The 23,163-nt window shown below is 45.1% G+C and overlaps 1 protein-coding gene across 1 annotated transcript in view; it reads right to left on the bottom strand.

The window, feature by feature from the left end:
- Positions 1-23,163, bottom strand: part of PPP4R4 (protein phosphatase 4 regulatory subunit 4) — a 144,877-nt gene that overhangs the window by 84,817 nt on the left and 36,897 nt on the right. The window contains exon 3 of the mRNA XM_006133679.5: positions 10,792-10,894. Within this exon, the coding sequence (XP_006133741.2) occupies positions 10,792-10,894 (103 nt within the window). The remainder of the gene's footprint in view (positions 1-10,791; positions 10,895-23,163) is intronic.

The raw sequence follows: 23,163 nt of genomic DNA on the forward strand, positions 1-23,163 counted from the left end.
CTTGTAATCTAAATAATCTACTTATAATGAAGTAGATGGAATCTGTGTGTCAGAGATTCAAAATTAAATTGCCTTAATTCCTACAAATATTGTATTGTCTCTCAAACAGCCTCTCATTTTAGTAGAGTGGAAAAAAGAAGACATTATGAGGTTATTTCCACAGGCAACTTGATAAAATATGAGAGAAGTAATTTATGAGTAGACTCTCTCCCTGTTTTATTATTTTCTGGAACATTTTTGTTAATACGGTAAGTAAAAAATGGGTGATCGAAAACCAGATAAAGCTGAAAGGAAGGCTATAAACAGAATATGTTAGTATAAATAGCTAGTTTCTACAAAACTAAAATGAGATGAGTGAAATACAAAACATAATTTATTGTTGAAAAAAAAGTAGTGAAGGACAGCAAAGAGACTCACCTTGGTGAGATAACTGTCGTTCTTCGAGATGGTGTCCTTGCGGGTGCTCCACTGTTGGTGCTGGGCTTGCCCCGGCGCCGCAGAACGGACACTTTTCTAGAAAGCAGTGTTTGGCCGGACCACGCGTGCGCCGCACAGCTCGTGGCATTCGCTCTCTTTTCTGTGAGTGCGCGGTCTAGCCCCCGTCAGTTCCTGGAGGCTGCCTTGAAGTATGCAAGACACAAACAAAAAGCGGACTCCGAAGCGGGGAGGAGGGCAGGTAGTAGAGCACCCGTGAGGACACCATCTCGAAGAACGACAGTTATCTCACCAAGGTGAGTAACTTCACTTTCTTCTTTGAGGATGTCCCCACGGGTGCTCCACTATTGGTGACTGAGTAGCAGTAATCACCACAACAGAAGGAGGGGGAAAAAAACCCGGAGTCCGTATTTGTCTGCTGTGGAGAGCACCACCGTTGCCAGTGCCCCATCGGATTGTCTACTCTGAAGTAAGGTATAGTGTTTGACAAAAGTAAGGTGTGAGGACCAAGTGGCCACTCTACATATGTTCTTTAAGGAAACCCTTTAAGGAAGGCAGTAGAAGACGCCATGGCCCTGGTAAAGCGAGCCCAGGGTTGAATGGGAAGAGGTATACGCTTTAACATGTAAGATTGCCTTATGCAGTTGGTTATTAATTTTGAGATCCGTTGAGCGGATAAGGGCTGTTCCTCTGATCTCTCTGCCAGAGATACAAATAAACGGTCGGTATGTCTAAAGGATTTTGTTCAATCAATGTAGAATGCGAAAGCCGTGCGGGTGTCGAGAGTATGGAGGGCCACTTCTTGTGGTAAGGAGTGTGGTTTTGGGTAAAACAGCAGCAGAATTATGGATTTGTTGACGTGAAAAGATGACGGTATCTTGGGAATGAATTTTGGGTGGACTCGTAATATCACTCCGTCCTTGTGAAAAATGGCATACTGTGGCATAGCCATTATAGCTGAGAGTTTCCCACTCTGCGTGCTGATGGTATAGCGAGGAGGAATAGTGTTTTCATTGTCAGGAAGCTCAAAGTTTCAGAGGCTAGTGACTCAAATGGTGGAGCCATTAGGGCTTCAAGGACCACATTTAGGTTCCACACGGGTGGGATTGGGTCTCATAGTGGGCTCATATTTACTAGGCCCTTGATGAATCTTTTAGCGATAGGATGAGTGAAGACGGAGGTTCCATCGATTGGAGAGCTGAATGCTGAGATTGCTGCCAAATGCACTCTGAGGGATGCTAACGACAGTCCTGTATTTTTCAGATGGAGTGCGTAGTCCAAGATGACCAAAAGAAGGACCATCTCCGGGAGTCGTTGGTTTGTGGCGCACCAGGAGGCAAATCTACACCACTGGCACAGGTAAGTGTTTCTGGTTGTTTGTCCTCTGCTATGTATGAAAACTTGTTTGACTGATGCCGAGCATAAGGATTCAGATGGATTTAGCCAGCTGTGAGGTTGAGGATCTGGGGGTTCTGTAGGCAACCCCAGTTCTGAGTAAGAAGGTCCGGGAGAGTTGGTAGGCGAAATGGTACATGTAGCATCATGTGATAGAGAAAGGGAAACCAGTGTAGGCGAGCCCAGGTAAGTAGGATGCCATAGGTGTTATGCCGTGGTGAATGCACCAATTCTAAAGCTGGATAGACTCCACGCATAGGGAATGAGATCAAGCTCTGCCCTGGCGATTTATATAATACATGGTTGTAACACTGTCGGTAAGGATCCTTACTACGGTATTCTGTATTTGATTGCGAAAACATCTGCAAGAGTTGAATATTGCTCTCAGTTCTAGGAGGTTTATATGAAGATGTGCTTCCTGGGGCAACCATTGGCCTTGTGCTGAGGTCGTACCCATATGGGCTCCCCAGCTTAGTAGGGAAGCGTTGGTTGTAATCTGTTATTTGGGCTGTTGTTGCTGGAAAGGCACCCCTGATAGAAGATTGTTGCGGCATATCCACCAAAGAAGTGATTGGAGGATGGCTCGTGGTAGGGAGACTGACCTGCGGAGGTCGTATCTCGTGTGGTTGTACACCTGCGACAGCCAGTACTGGAGGGCACGAAAGTGAAGTCTGGCATAGCGTACCACGTAAGTTGTGGCGGCCATATGGCCCATGAGTCTCAGACAGGTAATGACTTGGACCGTAGGACTGCCTCTGATGATCTGAATGAGGTCTTGAATGGCGTGGAACATCAGGAGCAGAAGAAAGGCCCTGGCTATAACCAAATCCAGGCGGGCTCCTATGAATTCTAGGTCCTGAGTTGGACGCAAAATGGACTTTTGTTCGTTTACAAGGAGTCCTAAGGCTTGAAAGACTTGCTTGGTGATTTGAATCATCTGGAGTAGTTCGGATGAGGACTGGACCTTGAGAAGGCAGTCATCCAGATATGGGAAGATAATCACCCCTTGTGTTCGGAGATAGGCAGCAACCACCGCCAGGGGAGGACCTTGTATCGGTAATGGTCTGTGTTGAGAACGAAGCGTAAGAATCTCCTGTGAGCTGGATGGATCGAAACATGAAAGTAGGCGTCCTGAAGGTCGAGGGCCGCAAACCAGTTGTCGCATTCCAACGCGGGGATTATGGCAGCGAGAGTGATCATTTTGAATTTTTGTTTTTGTAGGAACTTGTTCAAGCAGCGTAGGTCCAGTATTGGTCACCAACCTCCCAACTTTTTCCCTTGCCCCTGAATTCTTGTGGAACAGGTTCTATCTCCCCTAAAGAGAGGAGGTGGTTGATCTCTTGTAGTGTGAGAGGGGTCCCTGAAAAGGGACTGGGTAGGTGGGAAGGTGGGAGGGACAAACCTGAAGGGGATGGTGTAGCCTGTTTGAATAATATCCTTTACCCATCTGTCCGAGGTGATTTTTGCCATTGGTGGGGAAAGGGCTTCAGACGTTGGTGGAAGATATAGATGGGTTGTTGAATGGTGCTGCTCAGAGATGGTTGCGTGCCCTCGACCATGATATCAAACCTGTTGTTTGGTATTGGGTGTGATCTTGGTATGCTTATTATTGTTGTGTCGTCTCTGAAGTCCTTGGTGTGGACGCTGAGTATCAAAAGGTCTTTGTGGCTGATTGTGTTGCTGCCACTGGTGGCGGACAAAGGGGTAATCATACCTCCGCTGGAAGGGGGTATAGCATCGTCTCCTAAATGGAGGGGTGTACATCCCCAGCATCCACAAGGTTGTACTTGAGTCCTTTGAAGAGTGTAGTACTGTATCAGTCTTCTCTGCAAACAAATTGTCTCTGTTAAAAGGCAAATCTTCGACCTTGCTCTGTAGTTCCTTTGGAACCCCTGCTGATTGTAGGTAAGAAGCTCTCCGCATTACGACGGCAGTGGCCATAGAGCAAGCCGCTGTGTCCGACATGTCCATGGCCATTTGAAGGGACATTCTGGCTGATGTGTATACCTCCTGAATAACGGCCTTTAGAATGGGCTTCTTAGATTCCGGTAAATGATCTATTAGCAGAGGTAAGTGTGAAAAAGTGTCAAAAACGTGATTGGAGAGATGGTCTGTATAATTCGCAATTCTAAGCATTAGAGTTGCGAATGTGTAAAAATTCCAGCCCAGAAGGTCCAGCCTTTTCATCTCTCTGTCATTGCTAAGTTGCTTGAATTGCAGGGTCTTCCATCATTGTTGGGCTGCATCCACCACCAGGAAGTTGGGTTGGGGGTGGGTAAAAAGGAATTCCATCCCCTTTGGAGAGACAAAATACTTCCTGTCAGCCTTCTTGTTAGTTGGAGGTACTGATGCTGGAGTATGCCAGATCGGCAATCTCGAGGACAGCTTAATCCAGGGGAATGGTCAGCCGAGACCTGTGTTGTGGTTTGTCTTTGACCTCCTCCAATGATATCTCCTGTGTGACAGCAACCCTCTTAAACAGCTCTTGGAATTGGCAAAGATCATCTGGTGGTGAAACTTCACCCAGGATAACCGTGTCGTTGGGTGAAGAGTCTACTGGGGAGATCTCAGATGGTTGAACTTCAGGAGGCATGTGACTGGCTTCGGAAGTAAGCTGAGGTGGTGGCGTACTCCGTTGTGGTGGGGCAAGTGGAGCAGGAGTTGGCGAGTGTCTGGACGAGCCATAGTTGTATCCGGACCAAGAATGTGAACGAGATCAGTAGTAGTAAGAATATCTGCTATGGGGGTCACGGTAGTAGTGATCATCAGAATGGTACAGCCTTTCTAAGGGCGAATGTCTTTCAGGATAATATGCTGGACGGCGTTGCCAGCGATGCAAACGTGGAGAAGCAGAAGAACTAGAGCAGTTATAAGAGGCTCTGGAGAGCGCGGGGGTGGAGGAGTGGTGTCTGTAATAGCATCTCTTCTGGACAGCCAGAAAAGGAGATGAGAGGTCCTGAGGTGAACATGGAGATCTGCGAGGGCTCCTAGGATAGACCGGAGAGTGCAGTGCCGGAGGAGATGGAGATGGTGCGGCGAGAAAATGGGCAAGTGGGATCGGCTTCGGCACGGAGGCATCATCAGCGCCGGGCTGTCGGTGCTGGCAATGGTGGAGCAGGGAGCCACGCTTCTCGGTGCCGGTCTCTCCGATGCTGCTTCCGGGGATGCCAGCTGCACCGTGAGTCCTGGTGTCACCTTCTGGGCTGGTGCCACTGAGGCACTCTGCACTGGCACGATCGGGGCCAAAGGTGATCTAGGCACCGTATCCTTCGGCGCTGGAGGCTTGGGTGCCGGCAGGGCCAAGCAACCCTCGGTGCCGGGGGCGGTGCAGGGTCTGCTGCCAGCTTAGATTTCAGTGCCGCTAACGACTTCGGGCACGATGTCATTAAGCTGGAGGTGTCAGGTTTGTCCCCATGGCTAACTCAGCTGTGAGACAAGACTGGGAGAGACCTTGTTGGAGATGGTCTCAGTCTTTTCTGTGATGCCAGCGTGGGGGGATGAGGCTCTCTTCTTTGAGTGTTGCTCAGCGGGAGTGGAGCTCTGCGGCTGTAGCTCTTTGTGAAACAGAAACATGCGCAGCGGCCACTCTCTATCTTTCCTTGCCCTTGATGTTAATTTAGTGCAATGAGGATACTTTTGGGGTACGTGCAATTCCCCAATGCATCTTATATAGCAGGCATAACCGTCCGAGACGGGCATTGCCTCTCAGCACTTTTCATATTTTTTGAAGCCCGGTAAGGATGGCATTTTAAGTGTCCTGATGCTCCCGCAGTCTATCTACCTGCTATAATGACTCTGATCCTCTTGTTTCATTTCCTTCTTTCTTTTTTTTTAAGAATACTTAACTATATACAAAGGGAATGTAGAACAAATGGGAAAGGAACAAGAACAACTAGGGTAAGGGATAAAAACTTAACTGTTTTTTTTGGGGGGGGGGGTATAGGATCAATAGAATAAATGGGATAAAGGAAGAAAGGTAAGAACAGGAATTATATACAGGCAGTCCCCGACTTACGTGGATCTGACTTACGTCGGATCCCTAGATACGAACGGGGTGAGGCAACTCCCGCACATGCGCAGCAGCATTCCCGGGGCTCGCTCACCTGGGTCCTAGGATCCTCCTCCTCCTCGGGCCGGCTCCGACTGGGGTCCCGCAGAGCTGCCGGGCAGAGGAAAAGTGCCTCCCCACGCCCGCTGCCCCCCCCCCACCCCCCTGCCAGCAACAGGCTGCCCCCTCCCCTGAGCAACAGGCTGCCGAACAGACAAAAGCAGCCTCTCTGCCCCTCCTCCCCTCTATACATGCCGGGCTCCCGGAGCGCAGCAGCGTCCCCGGGGCTCGCTCACCTGGGTCCTAGAATCCACCTCCTCCTCCTCTTCGGCCGGCTCCAACTGGCCTCTGCCTGCAGCAGCTGGCCACAGGGACAGGGATCCCGCAGAGCTGCCGGGCAGAGGAAAAGTGCCTCCCCACGCCCGCTGCCCCCCCCCTCCCCCGGCGGCCTCGCATCCTGCCAGCAACAGGCTGCCCCCTCCCCTGAGCAACAGGCTGCGGAACAGCAGACAAAAGCAGCCTCTCCTCCCCTCCTCCCCCTATACATGCTGGGCTCCCTGGGCAAACAAAGACTCCACCAAAACAAACAAAGTGCTGGCCTCATTGTGTTAGCAAAAAAAGGACCCTCCTCCTAGAACCCTGGGTGGTGTGTGGAAATAAAGCTATTAGCTCAAAGCATGGTGCAGAGCTGTTTGGTATTTGATGAGTTACTCCTTTAGTCCTGAGTTTGTCACAGGGACAGAAATAGATGTGAAATCTTCTGAACAGGGGAACAGACAGCAAAACAAACATTAGAGGGGAGTTAACCTTTCCCTATGCTATCCAAAACTAAAAAAAATGTTTGGCTAGAGTTTCCCCTACAATATGTACCAGTTCCGACTTACATACAAATTCAACTTAAGAACAAACCTACAGTCCCTATCTTGTACGTAACCCGGGGACTGCCTGTATAGACAATCTCATGGCAAGAAGCTCGTGTGAAGAGCGCAGTTCTGTCTGTCTGCAGCCTGAGGCGGTCAAAAGAAACTGGCGGGGGCCAGACCACGCACTCACAGAAAAGAGCGCAAACGCCGCAAGCCATGCGGCGCATGCACAGTCCGGCCAAACACTGCTTTCTAGAAAAGTGTCCGTTCTGCGGCGCCGGGGCAAGCCCAGCACCAACAGTGGAGCACCCGCGGTGACATCCTCAAAGAAGAACATTTATTTTGCTAATATCCAGGATCTCTAGAGATAATAAATCCTATTTTGAATTGGTCAGAAGTTCTGGAATAGAAACCAATTGTTAGAAGTAATCCCTGCTTGGAGCACCCTTCTACAATAGTCCACGGCATGACACATGCACATGCCTCAGTTTCTCCTGAGTCTGGCTATAAAAAGTATTCCAGTCTTCACTCAAAATCCATTTTGGGGCATAATATACACTGATACACATAGAATCCTCACCTTAAAAGCCATTCTCCCAATTCCCATAATGAAAAATAGAAATTTACACTGATTTTTCAAGCTCCTTGCCAGCGAGTACACAGTACTGTTTCCAATTTCCTTCTGCCCTTGTTCCAAGGCTTCCAACCTCCAGGCCATCATCCTTCTGCCTAAATTATTCTATCAAGTCATCCCTTTTCCACTTCCCAGTTATGACTGTTCAGTTTAGGAAGGTGTGCAAACTAACCACCCTGCTGGTCTCCTAGCCCTCAGCCCTGTCCCATTACTGTCTTTCTGACTAAGGAAGGCCAGCAGGCAAATGCCTCCTGCTGGTTCCTAGACCTGAGCCTCTCTCAACCTCTTAGCACTAGCTCTTTTAGCTGAGAACAGCCCCGGGGAGTGAGGCGTGGTACTTCATGTGATGCTCCTACCCCCAACACAATCCAGTTGGCTGATTTCTGGCCAATGGGAGCTGTCTGTTTGAAAAACAAGCAGCAGGCAAAGCACCACTTGCCCTTCCCCTCAGGCTCTCATTCACCATCACACATGGCCCCGGCAGCCTGTGTGAGGGCCGAGCAAGCAGGCAGGATGGCTGGCTACCTGCCTGCCTGAGAAACCTGCTGGGCTATTTGCTGGGAGTCACCCAGGTAAGTATCCCAGACAGAGCCTGACTCTGGCACCCCAACCCCTCCCTCCCCCCAACCCTCTGCCTCCCCACTCCTCACCTTCTACCCCACAAAAGTAAAACCCTCTTTCCCCCCTCCTGAACCCATACCCTCTCCCAGACATTGCATCTCAATCTCCTGCCCAAGGTAACAACCCAAACCACTGCACTCCTCCTGCACCCTAGTCCCCTGCCCTAGCTCACAACCCAAACCCCTGCACCCTAATCTCTTGCCATAGGTCACAACTGCCAGCTTCACCCAAATTACCTCCCAGACCCCACACACTTTCCTGCACCTCAATCCCTTACCCCAAGCTCCCTTCTGCACCTAACCTGCATCCCAGACCATGCACCTCCTCCATTCACATCAGGGAAGAGTGCGGCCCTCGACCACTTTCCAAAATCTTGGAGTGGCCCCTCATCAAAAATTGTTGCCCACCCCTGCTTTACACGCTCTTTCCTAACCCTTTTCTAACTTCTCCAATCTCTGCTCTCAAGCACTCCTGACTCACCAAGGGTATGTCTACACTACAGCATTATTTCAAAATATCTAATTTCGAAATAGTTAATTAGAAATAGCTTCTTTCAAAATAATGCATCTACACACATAATGCATTTCAAAATGGCTTTTTGCTATTTTGAAATAGCGCATCCACACTGAGTTAACACTGAATCACATTTAAGGCCTGCCAGAACCACAATCTGAGGCCTCTGCTTAAAGGGACCCCCTCCTCAATCTAGCGTGGAGATCATGGATGTTGGGGGCATCCCCCCCAAACCTGAATAAGGTCCATGATCTCCACCCTCCCCCAGGCCCTGGTAGGCTCCTGGGAGCTGGCAGACTGCTCCTGGGGAGCGGTGGAGGGCTGGCTGCCAGTGGCTTGCTGGCTCATGTTTTGGGGCCACTGGGTCGGGGCAGTGACTGCTGGCTCTGGGCTGGCAGGCTTGGAGCTGGCACAGGCACTGTGGCTAGAGTCAACCCCTTTAAGGGCTCCAGGGAGGGGGGAAGGAGAAGAGTGTTCTTAGTTGAGGCTGGAGTGGCCACCAGGGCACCCTGGAAAGGCTGGAGGCCCCCTATTTCAATATGTGTCTACTCAGCACTTATTTTGAAATAGCTATTTTGAATTTGGTATTATTCCTCATGGTATGAGGTTTACCAAATTCGAAATAAGTGCTCCGCTATTTCAAATTTATTTTGAAATAGTGGTTTGGCTGTGTAGACTCTAGTAAAGAGACTTTGCTGTGTAGACATACCCCAAGACTCTCTCTTAATGGGTCTCCCCCACAGGGTCCAGGGCCTTTTTTAAACCCAGTTGGGGTAAGCTGTGGAACCACCGGTGCATTGACCCTGCTCCCTCTTAAAGGAATTGAGTCAGCTTGTGGCATAAACCCTTTTCAATACATCCTTGTTGTACAGAAGAAACTATAGATGAAAATATGAGAAAACCTGTGAGCCTCACCATGCCACTCTTCCTATATTACCCTTACCTAAGCTCTGTCACTAAGAATATAAAGAAAAAGTCAAACAAGAAAATAGGTTGCAACTGTTACAATAATTTTTTTCTCCTCATTTCTAAAAGTTTCTGGGATTGGGTTGTTCAAAATATTCTTAATGGAACATGAAACTTCGTATCTACTGGTGGTCAGTGATTCAAATGTAGCTTAGGTCAGTAATGAGCCATATTTTTTTCAAGCAATTTCAATTAATTTCTTAGAGGACAGTTGTCCACATCGTGAAGATCACCAGCAAAATTATACTTATACATACATCAGCAGATTCAGTTAAAAAAGATTTCAAGGATATGAAGAGACTTCATTTCTACAGATGGTCCCCTTTAAACTATGGATGGATGAGTCATATTGTCAAAGAAACTGGCAGAAACTTAACATTTCTAATCTCCAGGCACTAACTCTCTTCATGGATATAACACTTCAGTCTACAGGACTTTCAGTCTGGCACCTTACTCAAGCATTAAATTATACACACTGAAAAAGAGCTGTAGAAATTATGTTGAAAATGAAGCCGTTCTTTACATCACTGGAGATGCCACAAATTAGGCTCTTTAGAACTCGATTTTCCAGCAGCAGTCTTTTAAAAAATAGCATTGCATCTCTATGTCCATTACAAACACACTCATCCTATTAATTATAGACCAATTAAGTTTGGTTTAATGTGAGGCTGTACACTCTGGATGAATACGTAGACAGAGGTGACCTATGGTCTAGTTTCTCTCACATTCTGTCAATCTTCTTTGCTGCCTTAACCACAGGTAAACACAGACAACAGATAAATGAGGGATAGATCAGTCTCTAGGATAAAAACTAATCATAAACATTTTCAAACCATCATGAACTGATGTGATATGAAAATTTTGGCAGAGTAACTGGATTTCCCCTCTTCTGATATATTCACTTTTCTTAGACTGGGATTTTAACAGAGAAGAGTACAACTCATACTGGGATTTAGTCATAACTAGACTCTCAGAAAGAGCTCTGAAATTTCCCTGTTAAAGAACAGATACAATTCATTGCGCAGAATTTTTGTAACAGATTATTACATTTTTTTTTTAATCTGAGAGAACGTTTAAGCCATATTAAATTGGGTGCAAAACTTATGCAGTTTCAAACTGAGCAAGATGGCCCTCCATTACCTTTATTTCAACACGAGCTTTAGAGACTCTGAGATCTTTGAAAGAGCGGAGTCTTATCTATTGTCATGTCAAGTATATAGTTCATACTTTTTAAAGCTGTTGTTTCTCTTTTACCTTTATTTCAATACTTCATTAGGAAAAAAGGTATGTTCATAACTTCACATCTAGTAACTTACTCTGATTTTTGGCAAAACCCGCCGAAGTGTCTCTGCCGGATTCTGTCTCATCAGGACAGGAAGATTTGCAACCACACTTGTTCCTTGGATGTCTTGACCAGAACTTACAAGAAAACACACACATTTTCAGCATTATATGAAAAACTGTTCTGAGGATCACAGCTTCCATAGCGAGTATAATTACTATTCATATACCAACTCATATATAAAAAAAAACTTCCATGATAAACATAAAAAATCATAAATATGCTATTTCTAATATCAAATATTCTAAGCATATACATTAAAAACAAAATATTTAAAAGAAAAATTATTTTAAACTGGAGACTCAATGCCCCACCTTAATGGAGATTTCTTTGAGTGTCGTGTTAAGCATAACAACATGCAGACGATAAAGCACACAGACGATATCTTTACTATAGATATACTGTAATATTATAATATTAAACATTAAGATATAACTCTTAAAGTGCTGTTTTATCTTTTCACCATTATACAACCTCAGTATGCTATCAAGACAGTATGTACTTTTGACTTCAGTCTGCACAGTCATACTTTTTCGGTGGATATCTTGATAAGACCTTACAAAAATATGTACATTTTAAATGTTACATTTTGAGCTGACCTCAAGCTAGCAGCTTTCTTAAAAAGGACAATGGATCTTAGTAGGATAGCTGAAATAATATGATCCTTTCTTAATATGTTGTAGATAAGCAGGAAGGATAGCAGCAGAGATTGTGAAGATTGGAAAGTAAGAATGGTGGAAAATATTAAGAATAGAAACTAAAATATAACTTGTATATTATAAAAGACATTTATCATTCCGTGTTTAAAATATATTCATTTGCATATTATCACCAAGGACTGAACAAATGTCAACACCATAAAGAAAACAAGGTTAGATTATACATGTAACTTTTCCAACTGCAAGACATTCCATTATGAGACAAACACAGGTGGCAAGGGGAAAAAAATTACAGGAGATGCAAGAGTGGAGAGTGGGGTAAAGAAACAGTGAAAGGTGTGGAGTGGAACTACAAGATGTATCAAGCAAGGGCATGAGTTATTGATACTCCTAAAATGCTGGAATCTCCCATCTGAGAAAGAACAAGAAACATCTAATGACGGCCACCAAATTAAAAGCTGTAACAAACTACCATTGCTGCTTCAAAGTTTTATACCCTGTTATGCTGAACAAATCAAAATTTGTTTTATATGGCTAAAAAGTCCAATCATACATAAGCACACGAAGCACATAAGCAGTTTCTTTGGGGGCATCACCACAATTAGTTTGCAATGCATTATGATTTAATCCATAATATGAAAAAATAATTTTAAAAAAGTAATTTATACCATCGTTAGTACCTAAAAAAAAAAAATCTATATGCTATACCCTCTCCACATGATCATTCTGATAAGGGTATAAATTTCTTTATTTAAAATATAGGCTGTATTAGATAAGCAACTTTTAGCAAACATAATGATCTGTTTGTTTGTGCATGAATTTAAAGTTTTGTTTCTAAGTGGCACCAAATGTTCCATAGATTATGGAAGTTAAATGTCAAACTATTACTGCATCAGTTAAAGATGAAAAGGTCTTTAAGAGGTCCCCTATAATTTCTAATTTCAGTTGTCAACATTTAAGTTTTTCAGAGGAACGAACATAAATTTGTTGTTATATTAAGCTACAGAAAAATAATCCAGTCAAACTCTACTCTCTTAAATGAATACTACATCGCTTTAAAAAAAAAAAAGATATCTACCTTGCAAAAGTTTCTATATTAACCGGAAACAAAAGTAACTATTGTGGTTACATTCAGTGAGATCCAGAATGTCTTCATCAAAATACTGGAATATGTTATAGGAAAGGGTTTTTTTGTTTTTCCCCTGTACATAGTAAACAGCATGGTGCCTCAGTAGAAACATTCAAGAAGGTATTAGCTGACCACCAGAATTAATTTGTTAGCGCGCAGCAATTCAAATACATTTGTGACACTAGCAGCCCGGTCAATCCGTGTATGATCGTCAGGGCTATTCCTCACTCTGGCATTCTGAATGCAGAAGGTGGGGGCCCGCAAAGACTTTAAATATACCTTGCCTCTATAGGCTCTGGTTACAAAAACTTCCCCAGAGTCACAGATTGACTGACTTTGGGGAGGGGTAGCTGCCACCATCAAGTGATTTTATTCCTAAAACCATGGGCAAACACTTAAATTCTCCCCAGGGGTACCTCAAGCTCTTTTGCCTCCAAAGAGCTTGATAAAAAGAAGAGAGAAAAATCAAGCTGCAGTCCCTGGTAGCTGACCGCCCAGTCTCAGGTAGGCAAACACACACACGTAGCCCTGTCACTCTCCAGGACACAAGAATCAAATCATCACCTTAAAAAAGTTATTTTTATTACAAAAGAAAAGATATACTTGATAAAGCATATTTGGTTGCTAGATGTTACAAAGCAACTCAGGAAAACAAATCAGAGAAAATCTCTGGGAACAATTCCTAGACAGTAAATGAGGAGGAGAGGCATAGATTCACACAGAGCAGTTCAAAACAAACCACAAAATAAAGAAAGGACCCTGATCACAACTAGATTCACTTTTTCCCTTTATATACGATCCTCTCTTGGTTCAGTCCACTTCCATGCCCCAAATTTCTTGGAGGCATGGTAGTCCTGCCTGGGTTTAAATGTCTTTCCTGGTTTAACTCTCCAATACAAAGAAAGCAGGCAAGGTATCTATATCCAATTCAAATTTCAACACTGTCTCAATTGGTTCTTCTGGTCCCTTGCCAATACCCTTGCTAGCTACCTGAGTTTAACCCCCTCAGTCATCGGGTGCTGGCCAATACTCCTCCTATCCATTACACTGATCTATAACAACTTAATAAGAGGCATAGCAATGATAATCAAGACAATCCACGTATGTATGTAACCCTTCTGCCAGGTAGCACCAACAGTAGCCAAGGCCAGGTTCAATATCTAGGGGTTCCTGTCCACCCATCCAACACAGAACTGGCTCAAGACCCCACCCAGTAACCTGGAAAATTCACACAATATCCCTGGGCACCTCTCAGAGGCAATGCTTCCCACTTACAAGCACAGAATCTGAGCATAGAAAAGAAACTTTTAATAAAAAGTTCTCCTGCTCATCTGTCCCCCAACAGCTCTCTTTGAAGTGCAATTAGCTCTCTCATAGAGCAGCCAAACCCTCCACAGGGTATGTGTGCCGAACCTGGTGCTGAATTGCCCAGTCCTGGGGCCCCAATCTCATTGTAGTCCCCTGTACCAGGGCATCCTATGTTTCCTTATAAATCCACCCCTGGGAATTAGAATATGTTCTTCCTATATTTATTGTTCATCTATAACCGTGGTCCCCAACGGTTGCATGCGCCCGCCAGGTGCTCGGGGCTGGCCTGGCCCTGGGCACATGGCGCACGGTGAGCACCGGCCCCGGGCGCGTGGCGCTTGTAGCGGGGGGGGGGGGGGGGAGCGCCGGCCACAGGCGCGCGGCGCTTGCGGGGCGGGGGGGGGGGGGAGTGCCGACCCCGGGCGCGCGGCGCTAGCGGGAGGAGCGCTGGCCCCGGGCGTGCGGCACTTGAGGGTGGGGGCACCGGCCCCGGGCGCGCAGCCCTTGGAGGGGGCACCGGCCCCGGGCGTGTGGCATGGGGGGGGCCCCGCCCCCGGGCGCGCGGCTATGGGGGGGCCGCCCCCGGGCGCGCAAGTGTCCCCGCCCCTTGGCGCCCGGCGGGCGAACGGCCACGCCCCCTGGTGCCTGACAACCTCAAATGGTTGGGGACCACTGATCTATAAAGTATACCCCAAGAATCTACTGGGTTTGCTCTCTTTGATCTCATGTATAGGAAGGTGTCAGGGGACTCTTACATTTGATCTGAAAGGGCAATACTGAAGACCCAAATCAATAGTGACAGCTGAGATCCAGCAAATCCTGAATTCTAATCCCATCCCTAACAAATATTTGCTGTCTGGTCTTAAATCCAGATCAGTAAACTGCAGCTGGGTCATTGCTTTAACCTCTCCACTTCACTTTCCCCATCTGTTAAATGGGTACAATAATACTTATCTGTTTAGCTCAAAGGCTTTGGTGTAAATTGATGTGTACTGCTGCACTTTGAGTATGTAAAGCAGTATGCAGTTGCTCTTATTATTTTGCTGAGCCGCATTAAAGTGGGCTTGACTTGACTCGATTATATCACTTTCTCTCACAGCAGCAAGCATAGAAATGTTGATTGTAATTTAAAACTTTACTTTACATTATTTAGTTGTATACATTTTGCTCATCTTCTGATCTTTCAGAATACCACAGTGAAATACAAAGTAAACTGGAATTCCACAACATTAGCACAGAGTAGAAAATCAAAATGTTATCAAATTAAAGGTTGACAATCTTCAGGATAACAGTTTTAGTGATATCTAGAAACTGTTTTGGATCTATTTTTGGATCCAAATTAGTCCAAACTCTCAAAGAAATATTGGATAAATAAGGAATACAAAAATACCATACATGATAAAGATTTTACATGATAGCTATCCAACTCTTCTCCTTTTCTCATCCTGACTCATTCCCTCTTTCTTTTTATCTTATCTGAAGAATATAGAGCGTGATTATACCAAGAATACAACTATAGCTTACAATAACATCCAAATTAAAAAGTACATCAATATTTTGTTTTTTGTAAATACATCTATTAAGTAGGACTATTGATTATTCAGTTATCTCATGTGATTAACTCAAAAAATAATTGCAATTAAAAATTAATTGTTATTAATCACACTGTTGAGCAATAGTATATGAATTGCAATGGATTACATATTTTTGGATTTTTCTAGGTTTTCAAATATATACAACACAGAATGCAATCTTTTTATCATGAAAGTGTAACTTACACATTTGGGATGATGGTGTTGTTACATAATTGCACTCAAAAAACAACGTAAAACTTTAGAGCCTACAAGTCCACGCAGTCCTATAGCTTATTCAGCCAATTGCAAAGACAAACAAGTTATCATTTCCAGGAGATAATGCCACCCACTTCTTGTGTACAGTGTTACCGGAAAGTGAGAAAAGGCATTTGCATGGCCCTTTTATATCCAGAGTTGTAAGGTATTTACCATGGAATTCCCAGATATGCTAGAATTCATATGCCCCTTCATGGTTTGGTCACCATTCCAGAGGACAAACTTCCATGCTGATGGTGTTTTTTAAAATGAAACTCAATAATTATTTGTGACTGAACTCCCTAGGGGAGAATTGTGTGGCTCCTGCTCTATTTTACTTGCATTATGCCATATTTCATGTTATAGAAGTCTCGGAAAATGACCTAGAATATGTTGTTCATTTTAAGAACACTTTCATGGCAGAACTGACAAAACACAAAGGTACCAATGTGAGCTTTCTAAAAATACCTGCAGCACTCGACCTAAGTTTTAAGAATCTGAAATTCCTACCAAAATCTGAGAAGGAAAAAGGTGTGGAGCATGCTTTCAAAAGTCTTAAAATAGCAACACTCCAATCAGGAAACTAAAGAACCCAAACTATGAAAAAAGAAATTCAACCTTCTGCTGGTGGCTAAGGTTGCCAAGTGTCCAGTATTCAACCGGACAGTCTGGTTTTTGGGGCCTCAGTCCAGTAAAAATATTCAGAAAATACTGGACATGTGCAATGTCCGGTATTTTCTGGTTTTCCGGCTGGGCGCCTAAGAGAAGCGTGGCAGGGGCAGGGGGGGAAGTGGCTGGAAGGCAGGGCGCAATTGGCACTGGGAGCCTCTCATTGTGTGTGACACCTTGGAGAGGAGGGGAAGTCCTGTATGTGCTCCTGAATGCTGTTTCAGCACGTTGTGGAGCCACACCCAGACTCATTAGTGCTTCGCCGGGACCATGCGTAGGACAGGCAGCACCCTGGGATCTGCACATGCCGGGTCAATCCTGCTCCCCGCCAGCCGATTCACTCCTTCCCCTCCTCCACTTCCCCCTCCCCCCCCCCCGCACCGCCCAACACCCTCCCGACCAGCCGGTTCTCCCTCACTTCTCCTAATCTTCCCCAGCCAGCCCCGCTTCTGGCAGCCGTTTCTCCCCTCCTCTTTCCGATCTCCCCTGGCCAGCCCTGCTGCACCCAACCTCCCCGTCCTCCACCAGCTCTGCTTCCCGCCGGCTGGTTCCCCCGCCTGATCTCCCCCGGCAACCCCCCCAATTCTCCCAGCCAGCCCCACTGCCCCCGCCAGCCCTGCTTCCCGCCAGCCGGTTCCCCCGCCCGATCTCCCCCAGCCAGCCCCACTGCCCCCCGACCTGCTCCCCACTGGCCGCCCCCACCCGCCTCCCTTCCAGTCCCTCGTCTGGTATTTTTTTAAACTCACCTGGTAACCCTACTGGTGGCATTCGACTCACATGACGAAAATTAACTTGTTTCAGTCGGTCTGTTCGGCTTTGGATAATTATTGAACAGAACTTGTCATCAGCATGGACCTATGTCCTCTGGAATGGTAGTTGAAGCATGAAGGGACATATGAATCTTTAGTGCATCTGGCAAATAAATATCTTGCAACTCTGGCTATAACAAAGCCATGTGAATGCCGGCTCTCATGTTCAGACAGCATTATAAACAAGAGGCAGGCAGCATTATCTGAAGTTTTACATTGTTGTTTTTAGTGTAATTTTTTGTACATAATTTTACATTTGTAAATTCAACTTTCAAGAAAAAGATTTGCACTACTGTATTTGTATAAGGTGAACTGAAAAGTACTATTTTTTCACTTTTACAGTGCAATAGTGCAATAACTATAATCAAAATAAAGTAAACACTGTACATTTCATATTCTGTATTGTAACTGAAATAAATATATTTGAAAATGTAGAAAACATCCTAAAATATTTAAATAAATGGTATTCTTTTATTGTTCAACACTGCAATTGAGTGTGATTAATTTTTTTAGATAATTTGGCAGCCCCCTACTCTTATGACAGCAAGGTTACTTCCCTACCTGAAATTAGGATGGTATTCTTAAAAATATTATGGCCCATTTTTTGACAACTTATCGCATTATTTAAAAATACATAATGCTCCAGCATGAGACAGGAGAGCTCATTAAGTTTGTCAGATGCACTAGTGTATACAGGTTTTAAAAAACTATCTGCAACATTCAGCAGTTTCAACAGCTCGCAGTGATATCAATTTTTTTAAACCATTAAAAACTAGGATGAACCAGATTAGAGAACAGAACATTTAAAAAGAGTCAATTTAAGCACAGTTTTACAAAGTTTCCTGGACAAATTTTTGAACCTCTTTTTAAAATGTGTTTCTTAGCAGAGAATGAGAGATGTTATGAACTCAGTTACTATGAATGGATTTATATTAAATTATTAGTTACTTTGTCATGAGCATGGTTTGACTGTTTGTTTGTAAGGATTCAATCATTTCATTATTTTATTTACAGCAACAACAATGTGCCTAATGTTCATCTTGTGTGTAAGTGATTTCTTTAACACTCCTTCAAAGACTCACAAGCTAAACACATTACTTGTACAATCTCAGCTAAATCTTAGAAAACAAATGGTATTACCAGGCTAAAGGACAGTGATTTGCTTTCTGAAATTCAGCAAAATTGAATGTAACTGTACATCTTAATCACCAAAATACAATCATCTTTGTGAATAAGAATCATAAAGAAAAAAAAAGAGCCTTCTCCTTTAAATGAGAACTACTCACAGTGACTGGCTCACTGCCAATTCAGAATTTGGAGCAGGAGGCATTTCAACACCTCCACACAGCCTGTAATTTTCCAACTGTGAAAGATTTTTCTTACATTACTAGCATTGTACTAGCATTGTGGATTCTTTTCTTTAGCTACTCAGGTCTCCAGGATTAAAGTGAATTCTCTCTAAATGTTCAGGTTAAGACCATTTTAATACTGTATGATGTATCAAAATAAATGCCACATAGTTATTTGTTTCAGAGGTCAAAGTAAATGCAATGTTATAGAGAAACTGTTCCTTTATTAATAACATTGACTGCAGGAAAGCTTTGCCAAAGCCCTCTACTGAAATGCAATTTAGATCACCCTTTTTTGTGAGCAAGTTTCATGCAGACAATATAATTTATGTACAATAATTCAGCACAAAATATTCGGGAATTTTCCAATCTTTTTTCAGCTTCTAACAAGGGACATATTCAGAATATTGTGGATCAAATTTTCAAAATCCCTTTCTAAAAATGCATCTTAAAAAACAATATGTTGAGAACACAAACAAAAAATCCTGCATGCAGACCGCGCAGACAAGAAAATATGGCCAAATTTAAACTTGGCACAACTGTACAGCCTCATGTATATGTAACAAAGTGTGACTGCGACAATATTACTATTATTAGTCTGAGTTTGCAATGACATCACAAGTAATGATAAAAATCTTGATATCACATTATCTATTTCGTTTCACCATGTACTTTGAGAAACAAAATGAAAAAAATGTTTAAAACTTGAAACTATTATTTACTACTTGGGAAATGTGCAGAAGAACTTTGAATCCAACCATGCAAGCCTACGTTCCATGGAACTTCAGTTTAAGTCAACCTAGACAACTGGGGAGACTGGGCCCTTTATTACTGAAAAGGTTGTGAGAGTTCCTAACATTGGAAAGAAGAGGTTACTCACCTTGTGTAGTAACGATGGTTTTTCGAGATGTGTCCCCATGGGTGCTCCACTCAAGGTGTCGGGTCCCGAGCCGGCGCCGCTAGTCAGAGATTTCCAGAGCTGTAGCCAGGCCGGACCGCGCATGCCTGAGAACAGTGTGCGGCGTTCGCGCCTTTGCAACGGTCCGCCCCCCCCGCCCCCCCAGTCAGTTCCTCTCACTGCTCGGTCTCTGAAAGATAAAGCAGAACGACCTGGAGCGGGGAGGAGGGTAGGGCGTGGAGCACCCACGGGGACACATCTCGAAGAACCATCGTTACTACACAAGGTGAGTAACCTCTTCTTCTTCGAGTGGTCCCCGTGGGTGCTCCACTCAAGGTGACTACAAAGCAGTAACCCAGAATGCACTCTGGGTCAGTTATTTTCTACCGTGGATAGAACCGTAGAGGCCACCATGGCATCTGAAGCCCACCTCCTAGTTATGGCATAATGACGTGCAAAAGTTACACTAGAAACCCAGGTAGTAGCACGGCAGATATCCGCAAGGGAAACTCCCCTTGCAAAAGCTGTGGAGGTTGCTACTGCTCGCGTAGAGTGAGCCCGAGGTAAAGAAGGAAGAGGTTTGTTCTGAATCGAATGGCAATTTGTAATACAAAGAGTAATTAGTTTTGCAATGCGCTGAGTGGAAAGCGCTTTGCCCTTGGATCTCTGTGTCGTAGATACGAACAGCCTGTCCGTGCGCCACCATTGGCGGGTTCTGTCTATATAGAAAGAAAGTGCACGTCGGACATTGAGGGTGTGGAAAAGAGCGTCCTTACTTGAGGAGTGAGTCTTGGGGTAAAAAGCTGAGAGGACAATAGGCTCGTTAATGTGAAAGGAAGAACAGACTTTGGGAATAAAGTCCGGGTGTAATCGTAGCATTACCGTGTCTTTGGAAAAAACTGTAAAAGGAGGGCTTGCCATCAACGCCCCCAGTTCACTCACCCTTCTCGCTGATGTAATTGCGAGTAGAAAGACCGTTTTCATGGTTAGCATATGTAAAGAAACCGACGCTAGAGGTTCAAAGGGTGGGTACATAATGGTATCCAACACTAAATCGAGATTCCAAGAAGGGGGAGGCGCCCTTCATGGTGGGTATAAATTCATGAGCCCCTTTTAGAACCTCTCTGTAATTATATGAGAGAAGAGCGAGGAACCCTCTACTGGATGGTGGAAGGCACTAATAGCTGCTAAGTGCACCTTTAAAGATGATAATGCAAACCCCGAATTTCGTAGATAAAGGATGTAATCCAAAACGTGATGCAGAGGAGATGAGAGAGGCTGTATGTTATTCTGAAGGCACCACTGAGAAAATCTCTGCCACTTCACAAGGTAAGTGTTCCGCGTAGACTCTTTCTTGCTATGTAGAAGTATTGCTTTGACCTGTTCAGAGCACAGGTTTTCGTCTCCTTTTAACCACTGAGGAGCCACGCCGTCAGATGTAATGCCTGAAGTCTGGGGTGTAACAGCGAGCCTTGTTCCTGAGAAAGAAGATCCTGGTGGAGAGGAAGGGGGTATGGTGGCTGAATCGACATTTTGTGTAAAAATGGATACCAGGCTTGCCTGGGCCATGCTGGTGCTAGCAAAATGACAGTCGCCGCTTCTGCTCTGATTTTTTACAGTGTTCTGGAGATGAGGGCCGTCGGGGGAAAAGCATACAGAAGTGCCTTCTTCCATCTGACCAGAAGCGCATCGCCGAGGGAGCCCTTGCCGAGCCCTGCTCTGGAGCAATATAGGCGACACTTCTTGTTGTTGGACGTTGCGAAGAGATTGACGAGGGGCATACCCCATCTGCGAAATATCGCACGAACTACATCTGCCCTGATTTCCCACTCGTGGTCAGTGGAAAAACGTCTGCTGAGGGAATCCGCAATTACATTGGCGGTGCCAGGTAAGTACGATGCTATTATGGTTACGTTGTTCTGTATGCACCAATTCCAACACCGCACTGCTTCGGCGCATAGGGAGCGTGATCGTGCTCCTCCCTGCCTGTTCACATAATACATCGCTGCTACATTGTCCATCAGTATCCTTACTGTAAGACCTTTGATATGCGGGAGAAAATGTTTGCATGCATAGAAAATTGCCCAGAGCTCCAATCAATTGATGTGCAGACGCCTCTCGCTGAGAGACCATTTGCCCTGGGTTCGTTCGTTGCCCATGTGGGCACCCCAGCCGATGAGTGAGGCATCTGATGTTATCTGTACCGATGGTTGTTGTTGGTGGAATGGAACTCCCAGCAGAAGATTTTGCGCCTTCGTCCACCAATGCAGAGATCTCTGAACATGTGAAGGTAGCCATACTACCTTGTGAATGTCGTGCCTCATGAGAACATAAACCGTGGACAGCCAGTGTTGGAGGTTCCTCAGGTGAAGCCGCGCATGAGGAACTACAATGGTGGCAGCCGCCATGTGACCCAGGAGACTAAGGCAATTGTGAACCGAAACACTCACATTCCCGGTGAGTATGGTAACGAGGTCTCTGATCGCTTGAAATCTTTCCTGAGGTAAGTATGCTCTCTCCGTGCGTGAATCGAGGTTTACCCCTATAAACTTTATGGATTGCGTAGGAGTAAGTGTTGATTTTTGCTTGTTCAGGAGGAGACCGAGGGATTCGAATGTTTGTTCGACCGTCGCCACCATCCACGACGGCTCTTGCTCCGTGGAACCCTTTATTAAGCAATCGTCCAGGTGTGGGTATACTATCACCTGTAGCCGATGCAGATGAGCTGCTACGACAGCCAGGGTTTTCGAGAAAGCTCTGGGTTCTGAAGCAAGACCGAATGGTAGAACCCGATACTGAAAATGATCGTGGCTTATCACAAATCGCAGAAAACGTCTGTGAGCAGGATGAATTGTGATGTGAAAATACGCATCTTGTAAATCGAGGGCAGCGAACCAATCGTTGTAATCGAGGGACGGGATTATGGAACTCAGGGTCACCATTTTGAAGCGCTGCCTGCAGAGATAACAATTTAGACGGCATAGATCGAGAATGGGTCTCCAGCCCCATTTTCTTTTCCGTTAGGGAGTATCTCGAATAAAACCCTCTTCCCTTGAACTGATCTGGGACCCTCTCTATCGCCCCGATAGTGAGGAGACGATGAGCTTCCTGTCGCAGGAGGTTTTCGTGAGATGGGTCCCTGAAAAGGGATGGGGAAGGTGGGGTGGTGGGGGGAATGGAAGTGAAAGGAATGGTGAAGCCGATCTTTATGACTTCCAGTACCCATTTGTCTGATGTTATTTTGACCCATTGGTGATAGTAGGGACGTAAGCGATGGTGGAAAATGGGACTTGTGTGCACAACAACGATTGGTAGCATTCACTTGCCCTCGATAAGAGAGTCAAACTTGCTGTTTTGAGGTGGACGTGCCCGATACTCTAGGCAGCGGTGGACGCCTTCGCTGAGGCCGCTGTCTAGGTCGGGACTGGTCGAACGGTCGATTTTGTTGTCTCCAAGGCTGGTAATCGTACCGTCTTTGATACGGGAAATAACGACGATGGCGGAATGGTGGTACATACATTCCCAGAGTACGGAGTGTTGTTCTTGAATCTTTGCCAGTATGAAGTACCTCATCTGTCTTCTCTGCAAATAATTTTACCCTGTCAAAAGGAAGGTCCTCAACCTTGGAGTGTAGCTCCTTGGGTACCGCCACTGTGGCGAGCCAGGATGAGCGTCTCATAGACACTGCTGTTGCTA

The sequence above is a fragment of the Pelodiscus sinensis genome, chromosome 5 (assembly GCF_052426305.1).
Source record: "Pelodiscus sinensis isolate ZL-2025 chromosome 5, ASM5242630v1, whole genome shotgun sequence".
Classification (NCBI taxonomy): domain Eukaryota; kingdom Metazoa; phylum Chordata; order Testudines; family Trionychidae; genus Pelodiscus; species Pelodiscus sinensis.